Raw genomic sequence first — 25,278 nt, 5'->3', positions numbered from 1 at the left:
AAGATCAGGAAATGGTCTCCTTCTTTACTGTCTTGTGGTTAAACCTGAAATCCCCCTGACATTTAATTTGAGGGTGGAATACATTAGACCTACAGCGCTGACACGCTTCACATGCAGCCATCTGCCTCCAGCGGGAGGGGAGATATGAGGATCTGAGGCAGACAGGGGTAGAGCCCACATCAGACAAGGGTTAGAAAACATTGAAACATCCACAGCAGTCTTCAGCGGCATGGTTGCAAATCTGTTTACTTCATTATGGCAGCATATGCATCAGATGACTGCCCCAAAACAATGACATGGTTAACGGTCTACAAAAGGGTTAACACGCCAAACACATGTAGCCCAATTGCCAATTGAGGTGGTTTGTTTTGGTTCAGCCCTTGCAGGCTTTAAATGTGGTTCTTCAGTTGACAAAATGCAAGAAAAAAGCTTTAAAATCAAAAGCTTGGACCTCCCGTTAAGATAAGTGCTAATATGACAAGTGCAGAAGGGCTTTTACTGTTCCCTCTACATTTTACTGACCTAGTTGGGACAGTATGGGATTTTGGGTGTCCTAGTAGTCCTGTTGGCTTTGGCAAAGCAAAAAGAGGTTGTGATACCCCTCTTTGTCTTTTGTCCTCTGCGAGACAATGACAGGATTATAGGGCTCCAGCAAGAAAACTCCCATTATTCCCAATGCTTCATCCATGCTCCTTCCTTCACAACAATCTCCCCTTACTGGGTCACCCCTTAGCATACTAATAAAACACTGTCATCAGACCACCAAGCCCCCACCCACCTACACTCCTAATCCCTCCATGCACCGCGTTACTGGTACCCCCCCCCATTACTCTGCTACCCCACCCCCCTTTAACTGCCTCTATTAAAACGCATCCATACTCGCCCTTCCCCTTCTGCCTGCACTGCAGCTTCAGTCTGGTAAACTAAACAGCAGCTGTAATTACAGGGCTTGTTGTCTGGATGGATTACCTACTTGGGATATTGTTTCATCCAGACTTCCCCTCCCCAAGTCTTCATAAATACAGGTGTAACCTTTTTCTGCCTACCTCTGCCCACACACGAGACACATGTAACTTGCGGTAAAAGAGAAATGTTGCCACATGGACACCTCACCTCCCTTCTCCAAAACCTGCTGAACCATAATTAGGGAAATCTGTCAACTAGTGGTCAGTCTCTTGAATACTTTCAGAAATAAACTGCTATTATAGCAGCTGCAGAGTCTGCTGAGAAAGGTTTCAAAACCCACAGGAGGGTCTGTGTGCAGTGAAGAACATTCACTCCACTTCAAAGGAAAGGACCCAGAGTCAAGTAGATACAAGGCTTTCTGTTGATCACATCTGAATAACTCTTACCCCTGTAGTTTGGGTGAACTCGAGGAGCATACACTCCAAATTTGATGAGGACGGGAACGTTGAAGCCGAGGCGCACCCACTCCACCACATGCAGAGGAAAGAGGTTTGGGGTGGTGGCTTCTTTGGTTGTAGGAGTGAGACTGCAGCCCAGCTCTGCAGAGCCCCCCTCTCTGGCACGAACCAATGATGCCCCACCTTGAGACACACCTGGAAAGACAACAGCATAGCAGTGAGATAAAGCATGGGGCTGGCTGTAGACATTTGCTGATAAGACAGGAGACTATGAGGAGTAAAAATGTAAATAAACACATAAATCATTCTTTATGAACGCCTTAGAATTACGGGCCTCTCCGAGAGTTATTGCTGCTAGAGAGGCTGGATTAACCTCTCTGGAATTCTTCTGGTCATTCATTTCTTTGGTACTCTGAGTTCATGAAATATTAGCAGCAATATCTTCATGGAAAGCATGACCACACAGGCAAGAAGACGTCTAGCTGGTGGAAAATAGATTTTAAAGTGGTTCATAAATGCTTATGTTGCACTAGATCTACAAGTGAATGACATCCCCAGAGGGATTCCTGATACAACCTGGGCCATGAGAGGGCATGTAAAACAATCATGTGCCATTTGGCGACAAGATCGTATAGCTGCAAAGCCTGCAAACACACAGCAATCCCATTAGTGACACCTGGAGCAGGCTCTCCTCTCTCTCTCACTTAGTGCCATGTGCTTACGTGAGTGTGTGCAACTGGGTGCCAGTGTTTGCTCTGCTTCTCATCTGGCCCAGCGATTACTTTAATCTCAGAAGGAGGGGGGTTGTGGTGATACTCCGATGCAGGACAGCAGGACCCTCTGCGCTCTCTCCAGCCGACCTCCCACCACCCCCTGGGGTACACACATGGTCTGCGGACCAGCTCAATCAATCCCACCACCCCCTCCCACATACACATGCATGGACACACAGAAGCGTGCCTTGGGCTGGGGGTAGCACAAATCCCAGATTGATCTAAATCCACACCCAGATATATTATTTAACTTGGATTTTGGCCTCATTCTCTTTGGTCCTCTCATGTCTATGTTAGAGCCCCTCCTCTTTACTTTCTCTCTAATGTAAGGCAATGGGAGCTGTGCCAGATTCAGCACGGTGTCAGTATGCAGGGAGCTAAACAGCAACATATGTCAACTGGTTTGCAAAGGTCTACCATAACAAGCAGCAAGCTTTAGCTCCAGTTGGCATTACTACAATAACTTTTGGTGAAGCTATGCAACATACTGGGGACAAATGGAGGAAAATAACTTCCTGTTTAAAACTGCATAGCCCAATGACAAAGTCTTGTGTTAAGAAGATTTGTTTTGTATGCATGATATTGCAGGAAGGGTTATTTACCTTCTAAATACCACTGAATGCACTGTGTAAAATACTTTTCAGCTGATTTAAAAATGAAGTTATAAATTCTAATGTTGAAAATTTGAACTTAAACTTTTCAGTGATTCTCCAACAGGAAAACAGATTTCAGCACAAGATGCTAAACTCACAACCCAAATCTTTCAAGCCAAATTAAAATCACAAGTTTTGTTAGAACGTTTTTTTCCATAATTTTCCTCAAAAAATCTTCAGACAGTGATATAATAGATGCAGTCATATTGCACTGATCTTGTAAATGTGATCCATCAAGGCAGATTTTCATCCTAAATTATCTGCAAATCCTGTGTATACATGTTGGATAAAAAGTCTACACCAGTGTCACACATTAAAACAGATCTATTACAAATTTGGTGTGCACCAAGTTACTTATATAGGATGTTCAGCAGTTTGCTTTGCTGTCTGTGCCACATTTTTATGTAATACAACACTTATAAGATGACAGTTAAAGCTGATAGAGATGACTTTAAATATGGGGAAATGTTTTAAATGCATTGATCAAATTAATTATTTGGGGGAATTGTATTTTTTGGGGTTAGGATAATTAAAATTTTTTAAAAGATATTTTAAGAAAAAAGAAAAATTGAGAAAGATGATTCAATTTCTGCAAAGAGATTACATATTGAGATGCACTGTTAATGTATGCAATGGATCCATATTTGCATTAGCATACTCACTTAGCAGACAGATGGCTAAAGCAGTGGTGACAGCCTGGAGCCACCGTCTCTCCAGTCCCATGGCCGTCCGTCACACTCCTTCACACATCTCCTGACCTGAAAGAAAAGACCGCACATCCCATCAACGGAGCACCTCTACTACTACTACTACAGCACCATTCACAGTTTCAGTACAAGGCTAGGACATCCCTCACATCCTCTGTCAGACAAATGTAATCCCCCAAGTTAACATCATCTCATAATCCAACAACTACACTGCATTCCAGATGCTTCTTGGTTAATAAATAACTGTATTCTTTGAAAACCCTAAATCCTCTGGAAAATTGCATGTCTGAGCTGGGGTTGGATTAAAGCAAATAAGCTATTCCAACAAGTCACAGTAGAGCATGAGATTGTGTAGTGTGCGCATCCCGTGAGACCTAACTGTGCGGGTTTGTGTACATGCTTGTGTGTTTACGTGTTCACTCTAGGGAAAGACCTGTGTGATGTACAGATTAACCTGTTGCTTGTGATTGGTTCTGCTCGAGCACAACAGCAATCGACAGGTGACGGTGGCGATATTGAAGTCTTTGTGATCTCAGCTCCAGATGTTATCCTATTAGCAGGGCTTAAAAAAAGAAACTAACCGCCATAAGTAGAGTGCGATTTTAAGACGCTCTAATCAAAGTGAAATCAACTCTACTTCCCTGCAGCACAATACAAGTGTAAAACACCTAACACGTAACTACTGAATGCACTTAAAGGACGTACAAGCACAGCAACTGATTTTTATCTCCTAATAAGCACCACAAACCCGACTCCACTTCACAGTCTGAGCTATGAGAACAGCTGCTGAAGGTCCTGACGCCCTCCACCTCAAATTGGATTGGAGGCACAAGTTTAAGTTGTTGCCCTTCAAACATAATAACAGAACGTGGCCCTTCACCATAAGTCACTCCACTCAGCACCCCTAATGCTGGCTTATTACTCTAAGTTCATTTAAAGAAACATGAGAGGGAGGCTATTCTTAGAAAGCAGGTAGGTGTTGGATATTAGCAGCTAATATTGCTCTGCAGAAAGGCACAGTAACACAAGAAACATATGGCGTACACTTGGTGGTTTCTTAGCAGTCATGTTTGCACTTCAGTAAACAAACAGCTCAGAATAGAGCAGCAGATAGATGCTGTTAACAACAGGTCGGACTTGGAGCAATGCAATAACTTCTGTGCAGCATTTTTCTAAAACAAGCACTGTAGAGGAGTGGGATAAACACAATAAAGTGGGGTTATGTTTACAGTAAAAGCTGGTAAAGAGGGTGAGGGTGGTGGGGCATAAATTACAGCCGGGTTTAGAGATTTTTGCACGACAGACTCATTTCAGCACAGTGTTTGTAATGAGGAAAGGATTACTCTTAGAGAGCCAACATTATTCTCTCTGTAGGGGACTCAGAATAAACAGCACTCGCTCTTAAAACGCATTCAAAAACAAAGAAAATATCCAGTCTAATGACTTAGTCTGTCACCTCCTGCTTGTACAAAATTTATGAAGACGTGTTGCACATCACTGCATCATCTTAGCTGTCATCCTAGCATTCATTTCAACAACTAGACAGCAAAAGTAATGAGCAAATTCAACCAAACATCTGAAATCCCAGCTCATCTAGTAGACCTCAAGTAACTTTGACAACCTCAACACATTACAAATTCTGTCTCTGCTGCTGCCGACTTCGCTGTGCTCCAGCACCAGATTACAGTATATGGCTGTCCTGTGGGAGCATACAGGCAGACACACTGAGCTGAAGTATTACAGAGGAAACCTGGAGGGGGGTTGTGTCTGCAGGTGCAGGGGAAGACAGTGGACTACTAGGTTATTTCCTCAAGCAGCAGAGCAGAGCAAGAGGCCATTTAAATAACATACACAGACAGGAGCCTTGAGAAGATGTCAGTTTTTTAAATTAGAACATGGACTCTTTTTCAAGTCTAAACAGGCCAAGTAGCAGGGCTCTTTTCTTTTTAGATTTAGAAGTGACTGTATTTTAAAAGGAAAAAGACACAGGATTACAACTCCCATTCAGCTTCAAGGGCATGCATCACACAAATGCATGCATATGAGAGGGGCTTTCTTCTACACACTAATTCCCTAATAATGGTATCAGACAGGGGCCTGAAGGTGCACACGGTCATATTCACACTCAGTATGTACCAATCAGAATACGTGTGGAATCAAAGTACTTCAAATAGGAGTTCCAAAACTGTGAATGCAAATATCACTGCAACTAGGAAAACACTAACCTTGAAGCCAATGGATTTGACCAGATTTCAGGTCAACCTGAAACGTTTGTGCCCGGTCTTAAGAGTTGGCAGATCAGGGCCAACGGAGGAGAACAAGGCAGTAGCTATGGCCATAGTTTAGTTGTACCGCAAGTAAACAATGCCTGCTGGTGAAGCAACTAGCTTTAATAACTGCAGTTTTAAACAGAACTAGAATGCATTTCCTTTTTAAGATTGAAATAAGAGCCAAGAACAGCCCTGAAAACCTTTTTGGGTGAAAAACATGTTTTCACTCTTCTCCCGACCAGCTTCGGCATCAGTCTGATTGACCAATTGGCTCTATGATAGTGAAAAGCGGCAGCAACTACTCATCAAGCTCACGTTATGTGGTTTAGATATGAGGGCTGTGCACACACACTACGACAGAGGTTTTGTTGCTCTGATTGGACCGAATGTGACAGAATGTTCCATTAAATAACCTTTAAAGACTTTTTTAAAGGTTCTGCCCTTCCCAGACACTGTATATGGGCAGTTGTCCAGATTAATGTGAACTATATCCCATGCAGTGGATATATGAAACCGTCTATTTAAAGTGACAGGTTAGGACCGACTGGACTCCTTTGTGACAACTTCTCTTCAGCGCATCTTTGAGTGTCATTGGCAAGACCGTGCGTCTAATGCTGACGTACTCAGTAGAATGAGTATGGGAAGGGTCAGCTGCCTGATTTGGGAATGGCAGCTGTGCTTTTACAGGCAGCTGGTGCACTTTCCCGGGTCTGATCCAGCTAACCACATACTGTGTGCCCAGGACCTGGTGGACTGGTCCAGATTCCAGGGGCTACCATGTGCATCATGGAGAGGGTAGCTAGGAGGATGCCCGAAGAGTTCCGGCATGGGTTTGGTGCAGGCCTGGACGATGGCCATATGGAGGCCAGAGCAGTACAGGACCAAGGACGGCACAGTGAAGTGCCAAACTGACCTGACAGGTAACTTAGACGCAATATATATACTCCCTCTGTCTGTGAAAACTGTACTAGCCCTTTATGAACAAGCAAAGGCTTCTGTTGTGCATGACTTGTTTAGGTTATCTGTTGTAGCACCCATGACAGATAGATGAACAGCCATTATGCTGTCCCAGATGTGTTTTTAGGTTTATTCTTTGCTTGAAGGACAGTCAAATAACGGTGTCAGCAAATTAAACTCACTTGTTTCATCTGTAGTAGGGTGCATAATGATTCTATTTTTAGACATTTATGTTTTTATAAATATAAAAAAGAAACTGAGACAGGCATCTGAGGCTGAACAGTCAATGCTGCTCTTTAGATAATGTGCAAAATGGGGGGGAAATGTACCTATCTGTGACATCAAGACTGAGAGCCAAACTAAACTTAACTTCTGGTTTGCTGTTACTCCCCTAGTATCTGAAGAACAGTTGACTGAAATAAAAATTGCTTTCAAGCCATGCACAAACTATTAAGAGCCAGTGAAGTTACATTAAGGTTGTCATGATACCAGATATATAAACTCTGATACAAGGAATAAAACCAGCAATATCACATAACAATGATGAAAAAGATTGTATCTATTTCAAATCATATGGCATCAAAAGGTTTTAAAGCTGGAAAATACCGCCAAACCACAGTTACTGAATACGTAAAAGTACATCTGTTCATCAGGTAAGAGAAGGCAAGAAGTAGACATTACCAGTCAAACAGGTAAGTTTTACTGACACTTAAAAATGAGGTTATTAGGGTGTGATTTCAAGACAGGATGAAAAGCAAAGCTCACCACTCGAGTAATAAACTACATAAGAACCCAAAATAGTGGAGGAATGAAGCCTTTAAATCATTAGTTAAGAGAAAGGTTATCACAAACAAGTAAAAATCACGCTGTGAACTCCTGCTTCAGCATAAGACATCTGTGTGGACAGTGATGACAGATCCAGTGCTTCACTGGATTTCAATGAAACAAATTGCTTTAGAAGTTGTCATGACTTAGCCTTCTGGACGGCACGTTTGCAACACCCCAGACTAATCCTGCCCTTCTGCTCTGAGTGTTAATAGTGTAATCAAATTAAGGATCCAACTGGAGAGGCGAATCAAGGACTTTCCTGACAAGCTGTCTACTCATCAATCACCGGTTAATCAAGTAGTCATTAAAAACTTGTGACTATTGTGTTTGCAGGAAATTCGTGAACGCTAACGGAGATAAAACAGCTGTTTTGTTTTCTGTGTAGCAAATAGGTCGTTTTCTATTTTAGGATGACTTCAGGCAACAAGTGGCTCAGTAAAATGCTGCCAGTGCATGCAAAGATCCTCTGTAACAAATCATGATCCTCTGTAACAAATCATCAAGACATCCCTGTTGAAGTAAATCTACTGCTTAACAATAACCTCAATAAGGTTGTCAATGTTGGAAACAATTTCAGTATGGCAATCTCTATCACCCTCCAAGGGAAATCAAATTTCATCAGCTAATAAGCAAAAAAAGGAGCTTATTTCAAGGTTTCATCTGCTGGTAACTTTTTCTACAAGCATCTTTTCTAAAACAACTCTGAACAAACTGATCTGGAGGTATAATGCCACCCCAGTTAAGGTACACATCATGACTGGTTCCACAATGCACTTTGACCTCTAGGGTGTGAGTGTGTTTGTGATCCCTCAATACCTAAGCAGCACCCAAAGTGATGTTAGTGACAGATACTGGCCTGATAAGACGCAGCATTACTCTCTTAGTAATCCTTGCTAATCCTGACAGAGGCCATAGACTCAGTGGAAAACAGCCCACCACAGGTGTTTCTTGTGCACAAACTTTCACAGGTCAACAGCTCAGTCTCACAAAGAGACAGAAAACATCATCAATCCAACCACAATAAAGGGTTTCAAAACTAGTGCATGTGAAACACGGTTACTGGGTTGTAAATTATCAATTCAAACTTGGCTGGTTGAACAACACAACAATCAATTCATAGATTTTATCCTTGGCACAGCAACCTAATTCGGTGTCTGTATTGACATTTACTTTAGCCAAAGGAAATGAAGTGCATGGGCACATGCTGGGCACAGGAGCCAAGCCCTGGTCTCGTGACAGGGAAAGCCTACTGTATATGGATTAACACAGTGATGGCTGGTAACCTACAGTAACACATGGTGCTACAGGGTTTAGTGGTATTGACTTATGGGCTGTGCTTGAATGTTATGAATTTACTCACACTGAAAATTGAATATGGTGCTGCTTTTTTCAACACAAAGAGAGGACTTATTTACTGTGTATCCCCACGAGTTGTCTTATTTATCTCAGAGGGGGGGTGAGATTGACATAAGTCCTGTGATAGCAAAGCAGCTAACATCCATGCTCTAAGTCTTGAGTCGTTGTCCTTCGATGGCCCGGCCCCTCAGGAGCAGGTAAGTCACATAAAGCTACTTTCAAGATATGCCAGCCTAACCCTCACCCCAAAGTGAGAGGTAAGGACAGCAAAATCGAGTCAGCTCTTGAGGCATGAGAATGGACTGTTCAGTCCCCATTTCTGCACTCTTATGGTCCATTTGTTATCCTCAAAAACATTTTAAAAGAGATGCATTTCAGGGTGGGAAATTGGTACCTGCCACCAGCCAAATACTGGTATTTTTGAGCAGTGTCTGGTGAATTTACTCAATCTACTGGCCACTAGGGCAGGTGATAAAAATAACAGACAGATTTTCTTGCTGTAAAAGGCATAAATTGAGTCCGTCTTTCTGTTTTTTGTTTTTTTTTTTTACTAACTTTATGATCACAACTGAGCTAGCCTTATCACTAAAAGAACCCCGCCTCCCCGTCTCCGTTTGAGAGCTGCTGTCAAGCCTTTAGTTGGCTGTTCTGGGAGGATTTGACACAGTATCATATGAACAGTGCTGCAGCTGGTTTTCCTGCTAAAGGTATTTAAATTAATGTTTCGCTCCTCTTAAGTTCAATACAGTTAATAAACAAGGCCTGGAAAAGCATTGTTTATATGAGGGACAGCACTCACACTTTCCAGCATCACCTTAATAATTGTGATTACTCTCCTGATATGAGCTCATAACAACAAACTGATTATCTTGCAACTCAGCTGAGACTTAGTTGCTGTCAAATCTGATTTTTTATGCCCTAGCTGCAATGGAGACCAAACCAACTTGAAAATTAAAATTCTTAATTTTTCTACCATAATTCATCTCATTGTGCTACTTTTTTAAGTGTAAAAATGTCAGTGGCTAGAAGATTTTTGAATCCATCAGCCAAAGTAGCAGGTAGGAGAAATATTCAATCCCAACTCTGATGCCATCACGATAATAAGACATCAAAGTACTAACTTGACCAATTATGGTGCACCACAAGGGCTTTGCACTTCATCTGCCACTCCCTCTTATCTGCCCTAGCTCTGTTTAACTGTCTTCACATACATGTGTTTTTTGGCATATTTTTGTGCTCAGTGAGCTCTAACATTGTGTCAGTGTAATGCATTTTCTGTGAGAGTCGATGAACTCTATCTAAAGCACAGGCAACACAACACTTTGGAGTAACCACTTTCAACTCATGAATAATTTGTTTCTCAATACAATCAATTTTCTTCCTGCCTGCAGGGCACCGTTCCTACGATGTCTGGAATGGTGCAGAATACTGAAGTGCCAAGGCTTGCTAAATATTGAAAATATGGATATCACTGTGTGAAAAAAGAAACCTGGGCTAGTGTCTGACATTCACAGACTGCTAAAATGGAAGAAAATGCAAATCTGTTATTGAATATAGCTGTCACCTTGTGAATAATTTAAAGGCAGACTCAAAAACTGATTTTTAATTGAGTGATTCCTTGAACACCACACTTGGAGTGTACATTTTGCAATGGTGCAATAAGAAATAAGAACATATTAACATCTTTTTCTGTCAAAGGCGACTAAAACCCCCAAGCTGATTAACAAAGGAAGCTTAAATTTATGAAAGTAAACAGTGTCCGTATACGGTCTTATAGCCCCACACCAGGGATTACTGGCATCAGGAGTGATGTTTGCCTCTGTGCACCTCATTTCACCAATCAGTATTAAGAGGCACAACAAAAACAAAGGAACTAAAGCACTAGGCTGTGGCAAAAGAGAGTATATCATGTGAAAAGCACAACACGGCTGCATTGCTCTGTGCAAAATAGCTCAAATTAAGTTCTGCCCAGCACACTGCACCATGTGGAGCAGCAGGCAAAAACACAGTCTGATACATTTAAAACAGATACCAAGCCCCAAGCTCTTTATCTCTGCACCCCTGCAGTGAATTTAATGCTCAGTCTTCCATATCACCCCAAAGACCTCTTGTAAAAAAAAAACAGAGGAAAAACAGGTGCATCTTTTGTCTGACTCAGTGAGTCTAACACCAGCTGAGGGGAGGGACTTATGATTGATAAAAAACACGATAAAAATAAATAAAATGCCTGAGTTATATAGCTGACTATTGTTCTCACTATATTAATCCCTGTACAAGGGTCGTTTTTGGGTCACTACAGAGGGCTAAACCTATTCACAACGGTTTAGCAGGAAAAACAACCATTCAGAAAATAAGTGCTGATGGTGAAATTACAAATATAAACAAAGGCGTCATCGCTGTGCGTTGACTGCAGTGCGTTTTGAAGGGAAACTACAGTAATGTTATAGAAAAATATATGTCTAGTTTTAAAATGTAGGTCTAAAATGTGGCTGTCTGCACTCCTTACCTTGCTTGAGGCACTTTTTCACTTGAAGCTGAGAGTACAGCCTTTCAATCCATTGATGCTCTTCTTTGAGACTGGAGACGCAGACTAAATTATAACCATCCCTTCTTTTAGGGAAAACTCAGATTTAAAAAGGTGACTTAAAAAATGAAAAATAATAAATAATTGGATAAAAAGCAGGTGGTCACATTTTTCCAAAGTCCTTGCTTGGATCAAAAGAAAATAAGAAAAAAAAACTATAAATCCATGGCTAATAGTCTTAGTCACAAAACTCAATAAAATCCATAAACCCGGATCGCCTTCACGAGTCCGACATCAGCCCATTTAAAGTCCATTTAAACTTTCCCCGCCTTGGTTTCAAGTCCAAAATGGTCTTTGTCCAAACTTGTCGAAATTATCCTTAATCATAAGTAGGAGTTTATCATTAACTTCATAAATATGTGAAGAATGCTCTCGGTCGACGCAGTCCTCATTTATCACCAAACGGGCGCAAGTTTCACCAGAAAGAGAGCACACTGCACGTTTGGCTCAAGCCCTGCTGTTGATACTCTCCCAGTGTCCCTCCTCCCACTACTACAGGCGCTACATCTACTACAATCAAGCACAACGGAATGCAGACACTACACTTCCGAGCAAACCTTTCAAAATAAGATCGGAAAAACGAAGCGAATCGCGAGTGATGACACCATTGTACAGTGTGTGAAATAAAGCCAAGTTTTAAAACTTACCAATTCTATTTGGTAGAAAATTGTACTAATGCTTCAACGGTTTAACATTTATTAAACAAAAATCATTGTAACAGATCACATTTCTCAAATTTGAACGTTTCCTCTGATATGCATTCTTTTACATGTGTTTTTGTCCCATTGGTTGGAGAAACAGATCATATTTTTACGTTCCCATTACTTTATGGACTACATGAGCTATCAATGACAGGAAAATGACAAACCAAACTGTCAAAAACATTTCTATTCACAGGAATGAATCATAACGTCTTTTGTGTATTAACATTTTCCATGGATAGATGTAGGGCTGGACAATAATCCAATTTGGATTAAATCACAACATGTCCTTTTGCAGAAGATGCAATATTCCTTTGACCTGAAATGTGTTAGAAGAAAACAGTTCAATACATGTTTTGAGGCAGAGATGTTACACCCTACATATCAAGCAAAAATACATATGTCAGTGTTTTGGAAAAAAAATCCCACTTTCCATATTTTTGCATATTTACTTTTCGATCCAAACTAGAGAAAAACACACAATAATTACTCCTTTCAGTACAACCATTCATACGTTATTTGCAATAAGTCTAAATAATTGCAATAAGATTATTATTTTTCAGATTGTTCAGCCTTAGTTTAATCTACCAAATATTGTTTTTATATATAACTGAAAGATTTATTGCTTGTTCGTAAAGAAAAACACAGTCACAATTACAGTATTGGGGGGAAAAATCTCAACTACATTATTTACCCCAGTCGTTCTGCCCTATTGAAAAAATAGTCTACAGCTTTATTTTTTGGGTCCAAATATTACTTTGCAGAGTAGACTAATTATTTTCAACAGTAACACCAATACATTTCGGCCGGTTATGACAACTTTAAATATATTAGCTCTAGGACACTATGAGATTATGACTCACAACTTCAAACTGAGAGTTCAAGGAAATACAATAGTGTACCAAGTCATGGTAGGACCAAATCATGCGCTTGTTAGGTACTCAAAGAAAGATGCTTTTACTTTGAAGGTCACATGGCCGACACTTCCGTCTGTCTCTGTGTAACTTGGTGCTGCTAGGACTTTAGCGCCTCAAACAAAAGCGCCTTTTCGTGGGAAAGATTTGAGGATCATAACAAAAGACAAATATACATCAAAATGAAATGTAATCATCCAAAGCACTTCAGTGCAGCATTTTGCAAATTTACAAAGTATACATGTTGTTAGGCGGAGGCCGCCTGAGGTGTATTTTTTTCTTAAATGTCCCATAAAAATGCGTACTATTTATAAAAACTGCTAAATGAGTTGTTGCCTACACTTTCAGCCAAAAAGTGGCATGTATGAGACAATATTTTCCACGTCATTTAGAGACTAAATTTAAAAAGTTTCCATTAGGCACGAAAATGTGATGTAGAGTGTACTTACTTTGTAATCTAATATTTATGGTTATGTTATCAGTCCAAAGTCGTTCTTGGTGAGAAACACCATTCAAAAATTCTGACAAGTGCAAAGCCCATTTTATGTTCTTGTAAGCGATAAGCCTGTTTGAACTGTGGAATAAAATTTTAACAAAAAAAGCCCGTCTGTATTAACCTGCGTTCAGAATTTAAGCTAACATTAATTAGCTTTCCGTTAGCCACGACTAAAAATTAAGTTAGCACAACAACAGTTACTCTCTTCATAAACTTTTTAGTGTGAAAAAAATATAAATTTATTACCATAGACTCAATATGGCTAATAAGTTCTCGTTATTTCTGTATTAATGTAAACTTCATTTTCACTTCAGCAATATTGAGCTTAGAAAAACAGCCAACGTTTGCTACATCACCTAACTAGGGCTCACTAATGTCTACTGATCTTAACCTCATAATTAACAGAAAAAATGTATTTTGTATTTGTTCTGAGCCATTCAAAATACTCAGTGCAAGCTATTTATTTGTGTCAAAGGTGTTTTTATTTTTTAAAAGGTAGATTCTACTTAACTGTTAAAGATTTTCATTAACTTACCTAAAAACGTCTTGGTGTCCTCCTAAAACGAACAAAATTACTTGATAATGCCAGCATTCACCTGCTCTGTACACAGAATAACTGATGGAGCTGTGGTTTGTTGGTCATTGGGGCAGGTGGACTCAATGCTCTTGCTTGTTTTAGTTTAAAACAGCCAATCCAGAGCCTGGAGACTGTACGACCACCAGGGGGTGTTTCTGTTCAGCTATAATAACATTAGTGGTTGATGACATACCCTTGTGGACTACACTATGCTGCATTAATTTTAACAGAAATCTACTCAAGATATTTTTAGTCATAAATCTTCCATTAGTTTCTCAAAACAATGGCTTTTGGTGAAATTAAGTAGTTTAATCATCCCAATGTAAACATTATCTTATTACTGGAATGCCCCTCGAACATTACAATGTTTTTCTCAGTGTCTGTTTATTTACCAAAATATTGTCCTTTAGCTTAGCTGATATGGCAATATACTTACTTCTGTAGTTATATATAATTGAAACTACAGATTATCAGAAAGCACACATTGCCAGCAAATAAATAAATATTGCATGCCCTTACGATCGTCAGTCTTTTGTACATTTAATTTGTTTAGAAGTGTATGTTCTTTTTGAAAGGGCAGGCAGTCCTGAAAACCCGTGCTGACATTTGGTTTTTGATCTGATATTATAAATGCCAGGTAGTCCATGTGGTGGTGGCTGATTGCACAGGCACGTGGCAGCAAGAGAAACAAAGAAAACACAAAAATTGTCCCTGAAAGTATCCACTTTCCCACCTGATTCAGTGCAAGTGTAACCATGACTGGCAGTGTTTTGCATTCACCTGCAAGAACTGAGATAACAACTTTGCTTTTCACCAGTACTCTCCCAAACTGTGTTGAAATTGATTAGTTTATGTCAAAGACTAGGGGAGAGAAGCTTTTGATGCAGGTTAACTTGATGTCACATCTTAATTTGCTCATGTACCTTCTTGTTTGACAATGTTTCCTCTTGCAGGCAAGGTGCACCATATGGAGATCAAAGGATTGGGATTAATCACATAAAATCCTCGACGAAAGAGCGACGGAACAGTGAGGAGGAATTAACCGGAGGGTAAATGCATGAGTGTTATACAGTATATTGATATTATGTGGACAAACTGTAAATATACCTATTCTATTACCTGCCAAACAGGATATGATGTCTCAATGAGTAAAGATAAGCCAAACAATAAATCATAGCATACTGATACAAAGTGACTCCCAGTACTACAGTTTAATTAACTTATCAAGCAATCAAAGCAAATATACAAATCATACAAAGTCTGAAATTAAATCAGTTTTATAACAGCAAGTAAGCATAAATTATCTACATATTTAGTAAAACCCTCTTAAAGTAATACAAATATCATTAAGATTTAGATAAAGGTAATTCAAAGAATCCTTTTTTCAGTGCCTGTTATTTGGAATAAGATTATTATGAGTTTATGTAAGCACAGGAGACTGCAGCTGTCAGTCATCAAAGTCTGGGATATCATCATAGGAGTAGCCATGGTAGCCCTTTGATGCATAGTAAGCTATCCGTAGGTGATAAAATCCAGGCAGGAAGACCAGGATGCCGATGATAAGGACAGGAACTGTTCGGTCTGAGTGCTGAAAACGACACAACATCTCTGTATGAGAGCAAATTTAATAAAACAATAAATTGTTAATACTGTGAAATACTGTTCAACTCACAGTGACTTCAAAGTATCCAGCCAGGAGAAGGGCGCCAACGATGATTAACAGAGAGCCGATTAAAAAGAGGACTGTTGCTAGTGCAATGGCTTTGTATGGGACTTTGGGTGGGGGCTTTTTGAACTGCGGAGGAGGAGAAATATTTAATTAGAAACCCCTTTTTTCAGTCACAGCAGGCTTTTTATTGTAATGCCTGTCTTCCCACTCATGTGCATAACTGGACGTACCAAATTAGTCTGGCTCATAAGAGCTTGAACTTCTTGGAAAAAACATAAAGGTCATGACAAGAAAGTTAGCTGTCAAAGCCATGAAACTCCCATGCTGCAAAATGGTCTGAAAGATGCAAGTGTGTTGGTTTGGCATGGCAAGGCCTTTCATGTTATCCTCATAAATGTGAGCAGTAATCCTGTAGCATTATTCTAGTTGTGAAGAGTTTTTCCAGGTCACAAAACACTCTTTATATGTTCTGAAACTAGAGCTGCTCGAATATGGTGAAACTCAAGGTCACAATAATTATGACTAGTATGACTAGTACAGGATTGAATTTAAGATTCTTCTGTTAGCTTATAAAGCTCTTAATGGTTTGGCACCATCATATTTATGTGAACTGCTTCATGTTCACACCCCAGCCATCGCTCTGAGGTCTGCCAATCAGCTGATCATGGATGTGCCCAAAACAAGGCTGAAAACAAGGGGAGACCAAACTTTTGCAGCAGCTGCCCCAAAACTGTGGAATAGCTGACCCTTTCATGTAAGATGAGCTCAAACTCCAGAACATTTGAAATCATTGTTAAAAAATCATCCCCTCACACTGGCTTTCAATTCAACATGAGATTATTTTATCCCAACAGATTTTAAGTTTTAGATTTTAAAGTTACTTTTACTATTACTGTATAATGTTCTATTTTGATTCATTTTACTACTTAATAGTGATGTATTCTTGTTTCAAGTTTTGCTTTTATACTGTGAATTACTTTGGTCAACCCTGGTTGTTTTAAATGTGCTATATAAATAAAGTTTAATTGAATTGAATTGAATAAGTATTGGGATTACAATTAATTAACATTATTACTCAGTGATTTTACATCTGTATCAAATGTACTTATCAAACTTTAACTCTTAACACTTAAAAAAAAAAACAATAATTACATGAAAAAAATTGAAAGAAAAATAAAACACGTGGACAAAGTAAGTCAAACACAGGATGTGACACAGCAATTATTTAATTATGATTATCTTTACTTTTTAAATGCATTTTTTTAAAAGTGTAACAAACTTAAGTCATGGATTTTGAAAGTTGTCTTTTTCCAAAATACTAAACTGCATTGTGAGAATGGTGTTATGGGGTTGACCCTTGCAAGTACAGCTGTCAAAACTGTTAATACTTTGATATTGCATATTCAAATCATATGATGTCTGTTACTTTCATGATTGGTAGTATATAAAAGTACTAAAAAAATCAGTTTTATAGAAAAGATACATACGAGAGGAATGACTTGGTGCTGCATGATTTAGTAACAATGGGCAATCATGATTGCACTGGACAATATTGGGATTTGCAATTGTAATGACAATATAAGGGTTAATGGTGTCATGCATCTACTTGCTTGGTTATCAACAAAAATGCTGAGAATAATGATAGTTTTGAAGTGTGTATTTCTTAACTCAAAACATGCAAATGCTGAGTAACATTAAAAAATACAAACTTGATGTTTCTGAAGTACTTTTATTAAAATTACCTAATATTTTCCTCCCAAAATATTTTCCCTCTCTTGAAAATAAAGGTACTTCTAAAACCTGCAATTGTTTCATTGCTGTAAATTTTAAAGGCCTTTCTGTACGCATTTTTCTAAACCTTTCAAGTTCTACTAATACAAAAATAACTGTAGCCTTTTAACATTTCTTTTTTCATGTATCTTTGAATGAATCCTACACCTCACAGCTTAGTTTTATAGCAGTCTCAACCGCATGTTGTAATCAGTTGCATTATTTTTAACATTTTAAATTTAATAAATTTAATGTTTCTTTTAAATATGTAAATTACATCGAGTTGCTTACATGTATAAAATTCACTATATAAATAAACTTTCCTTGCCTTTGATATGATAATGTATTTGCACATCCTGAAATAACAACTGCAATTAATTGTTCCGCACTAAAATTACAGTCAAACTCCACAGTCTAAATTGCAAAGAAAAATTATCAACATTTCAGTGAAAACAATAACAGTGGTTTTGTGCAATTCAGACAGTGTGCAGGATGTTGCCTGCAGTATTATATGATTATTCTATTAATTGTTAGGACTTTCATTGCTGTGATATAGACCAGTGTTTCTCAATTGGTGGTTGGGACCCAAAAGTTAGCCTTTTCTCAGTGTACCTGGAAGAAGTGTTGCTAGAAGTCCATGATGTTTTTCCATGGTAACAAGTTCCTTTTAACGATTCTGAGAAACTTAAACACTAAAATAAGAAAACCACTTTTGTTTGTCCTCAGAAGAGGAACTAAAAAGGTTTAGATCTCGATTAAACATTGTAAGCATGCATGCCAGTTTAGGGTTCCCACAATGATGCAGCTGTCTTGTCTCTTTGTTCAGTCACATTTTGTTCTGAAGAAACTAACTTCAGTATATTTTGTTAGATAATTTTGATTTCAAACTTTGATTGTGATTGCTCACTGGGGTAATGGTGGTGGATCCTGAGGATGGACCAAGAGAACCACTGGTATATACAAAGATATTGAAAATGTTGGCGCTTGAAGTCTAAAACTGATATTGTAGCAACCCTACTTGATAGGAAAGAAATGTACTTTTTTGCCTTTTCTGAGACCTAACTGTAACTCATATAGTTATTACAGGCAAGGCTGAAGTTTGTTTCTCATAAGTTTTTTATTATTAACCAGAAGCAATCTAATCATGTTGCTGGTTACCCTGTAAATGACAGTGATTTATGGCTAAGGTAGTGCAAAGTAGTCATGATAAAGCTTACAGAGCCATGTGAATCACTTCCTTTTGGGTGACGCTTAAACCAGGGCAATCAATACTGATAAAAGAATTGGTTAAGATATAAAAGAAACGTTAACATGTTATAAATTACACTAAAACACATCAAAAGCACTGATTCAGTTAGCATCTTCCCCTCTAAGATTAGGTCCCTCTCTTCCTCCAACATAAACAACTGTGGCAATACGTGACTAAATGTATTTATTAGGCTCTTTGCGGGTGTCCATCTTACCTGTAAATCAATGTAGCCATCATCATCGGTGGCTAACCTGGAGTACCTGACTTTGCTGTTCGGGATATCGCTGGAAACAACGCTACGAGCTGGCATCTTCCTCAGCTGCTCAAAGGCTGCTTCAGTCACAGTTTGTTTACAGTGTTTCAGTGAGTATAACCTCGGCTACAGAAGCATAATAAACACTGAAGCCTTATTACAGACCATTTAGAGGTGAGATTTAACAAAATGATACACCAGATGACCTACAAGACCGTTACTGTTTTCAGAAACAAGTTTGGAGCAGAGATTACAGCGAGGTGTTGTCTTCTGTTGTAGGGCTTCCGGGTTTTCGCTTGGGTGTGCTCTGCGCTTGCGCACAGCGACTCAATATTCTTGGCTACTTCATGTAGCTTTAAACAACATAAGTTAAAGTCAGTGCAGGTACAAATTGTTTAAAAGAATAAATAGATATTGATAAAGTTAAATTTACTTTATACGAATGAAATTCTTTCTCTAATTATGATTTGTGCTGCAACAGTTTCACCACAAGAGGGCGCCGTGGAATTGTTTCAAAGAGAAACGATCCGGTCATACTGAGAGGCAGCAGTCACACTGGTGTCAAGATTTATCTCTTTGTTTGGATATTCATTTCCTGCGATGTTCTTTCAGGCTGGCTTTATAATCACAGTGTTCACACAAGTCACTTTTTGTCTAGGTTGCAGTTTTCATTTGTGTGTAACAAAAGCTGAGAGATACACACAAACGTCCTCTGAAGGCAGTTTTTATGGGATGAGATGCAATCTTGCATATCAAATATTAATTTCTCATCAGTGTATGTAGATTTTGCCTAGCAGAAAATACAAACATTGGAAGAATCACTGTGATGAAGATTGCATTTGATTACTTCTTTAGAAACAAAAGAAACATTACTAAGTTCCACTGATTACCATCATCAATCACACCCACCTGCAGCTGTAAGTGAACGCTGCGTTATCTTTGCCAGATATTGTCATCTGTCTGGTCATGCATAACAACGGCTTACCATGAAATAGACAAAGCACACAAAATCTTACTTATGCTGACAATTCCCCTGATATGAATGTTCAGTGATTTGCAGATTTTTCTTTTTTCTTCCAATTTCTAATACATTTTCAGTCCCCTGCTGGTTGTGGAAAATTGGGCTGTCATATAAAGTATAGATTCTCCTAATCATGAAATGCAAAAAAGCTGCCTGACCATAAAGCTGCACAGATCATTGTGATTCCAGCTTTCAGACAGAGCCTTGAATCATATATTTCTGTGAATACACCCTCCTTTTAAGAGGGATCAAAATAAACACCAATTATTATTATTAGATTTTGCCAGCAGCATCAATATTATTTTCTTGTTGCTCTTATATTACCTGTTGGTAGGAATGAGTCTCAAATGGTGGTTTGTACATTCAGCGACCTTGACTGCAAGTCACATTGTTGTAGTTTAAGGCTGTGCTGCCTCTCTCTGGAGAGAGAAAAGCCATGAAATCAACTGTTTCTGTCTCCTATTCCTGCATTTTTTCCCTGCATGTAATATGAATCATCCAGCATTATGCTGCACTGTATGTTCTCTATTTCTGTTTAATATTCAGATTCATATTTACAGATAAATCCAAGCCCCTGAAAGACATAATCTCTGTGAATCACCAGAGGATACAACAGGATCGTTGTTTTAGAGAGGATTAAACATCAGCATTTTTTTTCTTTTAGTGGCCACTTTATAAAGCATCAGTGTTCTGATCTACAGTGCACAAACGTGGAGTGCATTTAACTTTGGTATATGGCCTGGCTGACCTCTCTTTTACAAAACAAAACCATCAAATAAGCCAAACAATGATGTAAATATTTTTCATGTTAATGTCTTCAGATGCTCCTGTTACAGACAGTAGCAGAGGATAAACGTTGCCCTTTACTTTATTAATGAAGTCTGTTCTCCTCCACATGTCGCTCTGTGATATGTGACTGAAAGTTGGCTGCTCTCATTAACAGACACCAACGCTGCGTCACCACTGCATGCGGCCTTTGCACATCAAACACTTTCTTCTTATCTGGCCTGTCTCCTTACCTACAATCAAGGTCACTGCACAAGTTTCTGACACGCCCTCAGTCTAAATTTAGAAACGTGACAATCCATTGATCTGTGATTCAGCCTTAGTAAATCTGCACTAGTTTTGAATTCCTAAATATAGAAAAGTTTAAAGATCATTGAGTGAATAATCCTCCTGAAAGTGACCCTGCTGGACTATGTTTTCAAGCATGTTGTCATATCTCTCTTTTATCACGAAACGTGTGGAATTTAGGGATTTAATAATGACAAATAATAACTTTATTTGTATAGCACCTTCAAAAACAACGGTTTACATAGTTCTTTGATAATAAGCAGAGTCACTAATATGACAGAGCATCATAAAACATGTACAACTACACAACTAGGAAGCCCCCCCCCCCAAAAAAAAAAAAAAAAATCATCATCATAATACCCCAGGGGACACATTATAGAGACCAGAAATATGTAATATAAACCCAGAAACATAAAAAAAACAAATCCTGAATGAAAATAAAAACTCAGGATAATCTGGACAAATCCTGGCAACACGGGAACCCAACGACATAAACAGAGACCAGAGAAGTGAGAGCATAGAAGATATTAAGAAGGGATGGAACAGAAGAGAAGTGAAAACTGTAAGAAAAGATAAAAACAAATTAAAATGAGCAGTGATTATTAGATCAGAGTACTACAATTAAAAAAGGTAGGAACTGGAGCTAGAAACAAGAATTTAACCTGAGTAACTGTACTTTTATTTTAGTACAATACTCTTGTACTTTTTCAGCCTCTGTTAACTACACAGCAGCACATAGCAAGAGAATGATTCCACTTCACATCCAAAACGGCTAAAACTGGAGTGTTAATATCTCAGGGTTAAATATTTTAAAGTGTCACTTTTCAATCCATTTTGATTGAAATGGTCTTCAGTGTTTGTTTTTTGACAATGTTGATCCACCAGTGTTAGTTCAACTCTGTAAAGAGTCAATTGATCTCAGATCTGCCCACTGTGATTTCAAATCTGGAGTTATGTGTGGGTTGAGTTCCCCATCATGCCCTTGGGCAGTGTTCAGTTGCATTTAGATGTTGCCTGTCAAACAGTGATCACTGTTGGGATTGCTTTGCTCATGTTTCTAGTTGGTTGTTGTTTTTGATGTGAGACACATTTGCACTATTAGTGAAGTTATCCACCGAGTTAGAGTTTTCAATTGTGGCTTTGGGTGATCCTAAAGGATGCATAGTGTGTATTTTTCTTTAGCATGCATTGCCTCGATTTGAGGTTGACTCTCCGCTTTGTGCTTGCAAGGGGAGACCCACTTTGCCATGGATTTTCAGGAGTTACTGCAGCTCTGTCATAAAGTAAAATATTTAACCCTTTAAAGGTGTAGTTTATCTATATGTAGCGTGGACCAACAAAGTGTTAAATTTAACTTTATGAGTTTAATTAACACTGTATTTTATTTTATTCACCAATCTGCCTGTCAGTCGCTTTTACAATAAGACCCCAAGATACTTGAAGTCCCTCACCTGAGGCAGAGATGCACTACCCACCCAAAGGGGGCAATCCACTATTTTCCAACAGAGAATTATGGCCTTGGACTTGGAGTTGCTGACTCTCATCCTGACTGCGTCGCACTTACTTGCAAACCATCCCAGTGCCTGCTGGAGGTCCCCAGTTGAGGAAGCCAACAGAACCACATCATCTGTGAATACCAGAAATGTCTGCTGTTTGCGATGGGCAGCATATAGATGGATAATAAAATAGGCCCTAAAACCAAATCTTGCGGTACACAACAGGTACAAGTAGAGATAGAGGAGGAGATATTACCTATGGTGACTGCAAAGGTTCGCTCGAGAAGATAAGAATAAACCAGCTATGCACAGTGTCCCTAAAGCATCTCCAGTTTCTAAGACATTAAATTAAAGTAACATGATAAAAGGAATCAAAAACTGCAATGAACTCTAGAAGATTTTCCTTTAAAATATCAGTGCAGTGCACCTCACAATGTCAACAACAATGCTGCTCAAGTGACATCTGGAGTTGTGATTTATTAATCAGATGATCCGCAAGACTGTAAGCGGTTAGAGGGGGAACAGAGTGTGTTGTCATGTTAGATAATCCCTGCCCTTACACCATAATGCTTGCAGAGAAGAGCATCAGAACAGCTGGGCACATGGAGCCCTCAGGATGTGTGTGTGTGTGTGTGTGTGTGTGTGTGTGTGTTTGTAATTCAGCGTGTTAGGGAGACAGCAGCACTTATAACCCCTGGGTATGAGACTGAACAGTAAGAGAGCAGCATTTAGGCCATAATTAGAGTCCTACTCAGAGTTGGAGTTGTGTCAGTGGAGATAATTAGGTCTGTCTTCATTAAAGCAGTTGCAGATAGCACCCTGACTGCAGCCCAATAAAAGCTCAGGCCATTATACCACTTGAACAACATGCAGCCTCCCTGCAGCTCACCCTTTTTACACTTAAACCCTCCAGGTTTCTGCAATGATCGAATGCAACATTCAGGTGGTTCACAGGTGCTGATGAGCAACAAGCTTTTCAAAATTTCAAATAAGCTGGTGCAGACTAATTTGATTCCTTTATTTTTAGGCTCTCCCAGCCATATGTGGAGGAAGTGGGGTGCTCTGCGCCCTGCATGTATTTATTCACAGTTATTGAACACAGCATGATGAATACTTATATGCATGTGGGAGGAGTGTATGCATTGGTATATTTTTCTCTGTTTTTCATAATTAGATACAAGAACGTAATAACTCAGTGAAATGCGATGTCTGTTGGTCAGTCTCACAGCTCGAGTCCAGACCGATTACCTCAACTGCATTGGATCGATAGCTTTGAAATTGTTCATGGTCCTCTGAGTATGATTCTCACTGACTTTGGTGACCCTGTAATCTTTTCTCTATGACCGACTATTGGTTAAGGTTTTCACTCTGCTTCGTCTGAATCTATGAGCAAAAAGTGGATTTTCCTAGCTGATTAATTCTAACAATAGCTTCATTTGACCTTTATCCTTGCACCATCATGGTGTTGGTTGGCTTCTCAGTGGAAAGCCTTGACAACGGCTCGTTGAATTTTTAATAGGTTTGGTACAGACATTCATGTTCTCTTCATATGAAATTGTATCAACTCCAGGCTATGTCTCATAAATTGCTGCAGCTAATTTTTCACCTTTAATCTTTATTTCAGGTGCCCGCGAAGGTTAGCTGTATTTTGGAGTGTGGGTGGACAGCCGACTGCTGAAGGACTTTATCTTAGGAGCTTCATAAAAGGATGACTGAATCTGTCACCTTTATTTAACAATGTTGACACACTTTTTACTACAGTAATTGAGAAAATAAAAAATGGTAAAATCAGATTGCCCGTTTTCTTACATTAATTTTATACCAACATATCAGTAGCCTATCTTTGCACCAAACAGCTCCTGTGATTGAAATCTGATCCTATTAATCCATTTTTTAAGCTTTTTGTCAAAGTCAGAAGCAGGAGGCGCAGAGGAAATCTCCTGATATGCAATTAAAGTGAATGTCATTGTAAATGCCAACATTAGTTTGAATGCTTGGCTGAGGTTAGTTGCCTCTATGATGGGAAATGTTTCTTCCAGAGCAGAGGTATTGATTTCAGCGTCTCTTAAACTCAGCAGCCCGCCTCACTGCATGGGAGGCTCAGGCAGGTAATTGCTTTTCTTTTTTTTTCTTTTTTTTTCTTTGAGCAGGTCTTAGATGATAGACCCTATCCCAATGCAAACACCACCTCATTATTTTTGCATTTTATTCATGTGTAGGATTGATTTACTGCATACATAATTAAAAACACAATAGTTGATGTCACTAGTCATACAGAAAGTCACATCTGTAAGTCTGTACACGACAGTCATGCATGCACAATGTTGAATTGTGATTATTTACCTAAACTGCTGGATTTTTTTTTCTATATTATTTGTGACATTTGGCTTCAGACAATAAGCAATATCTGACTGTCAGAAGTATGCCTGTGCTTTGGTTTTTAACATCACAAGGTAGATTTGTCTCCAGGATGCACCAGCAGGAAAAAGACACAGAGACATGCAGTCAAAGAGTGATCACTGAATGATTACAGGAGCTGGAATCGTTCAAATGTTTAGTTCAAGAT

General features: G+C 39.0%; 2 protein-coding genes across 5 annotated transcripts in view; both read right to left on the bottom strand.

Moving 5' to 3' along the window:
• The window catches only part of igsf9b (immunoglobulin superfamily, member 9b), a 41,602-nt gene extending 29,675 nt beyond the window's left edge, over positions 1-11,927 (bottom strand). For all 4 annotated transcript variants that reach the window (XM_041786528.1, XM_041786530.1, XM_041786531.1 and 1 more), the window contains exons 1-3: positions 11,415-11,927; positions 3,453-3,548; positions 1,353-1,559 (exon numbers count right to left, since the gene is read on the bottom strand). In XM_041786528.1, the coding sequence (XP_041642462.1) occupies positions 1,353-1,559; positions 3,453-3,513 (268 nt within the window). In that variant the 5' untranslated portion in view covers positions 3,514-3,548; positions 11,415-11,927. The remainder of the gene's footprint in view (positions 1-1,352; positions 1,560-3,452; positions 3,549-11,414) is intronic.
• A 3,449-nt stretch (positions 11,928-15,376) lies between these two features.
• Positions 15,377-19,415, bottom strand: tmem230b (transmembrane protein 230b). Its single transcript, XM_041787890.1, has 3 exons — positions 19,083-19,415; positions 15,853-15,975; positions 15,377-15,768 (listed from the first exon to the last, which is right to left on the bottom strand). The coding sequence occupies exons 1-3, from the start codon at positions 19,176-19,178 to the stop codon at positions 15,628-15,630; spliced, it is 360 nt and encodes a 119-aa protein (XP_041643824.1). The 5' UTR covers positions 19,179-19,415; the 3' UTR covers positions 15,377-15,627.
• Between the last annotated feature and the right edge of the window lie 5,863 nt (positions 19,416-25,278).

This window comes from Cheilinus undulatus, linkage group 5, assembly GCF_018320785.1.
Source record: "Cheilinus undulatus linkage group 5, ASM1832078v1, whole genome shotgun sequence".
Lineage (NCBI taxonomy): Eukaryota > Metazoa > Chordata > Actinopteri > Labriformes > Labridae > Cheilinus > Cheilinus undulatus.
This window is presented reverse-complemented; position numbering and strand designations above follow the sequence as displayed.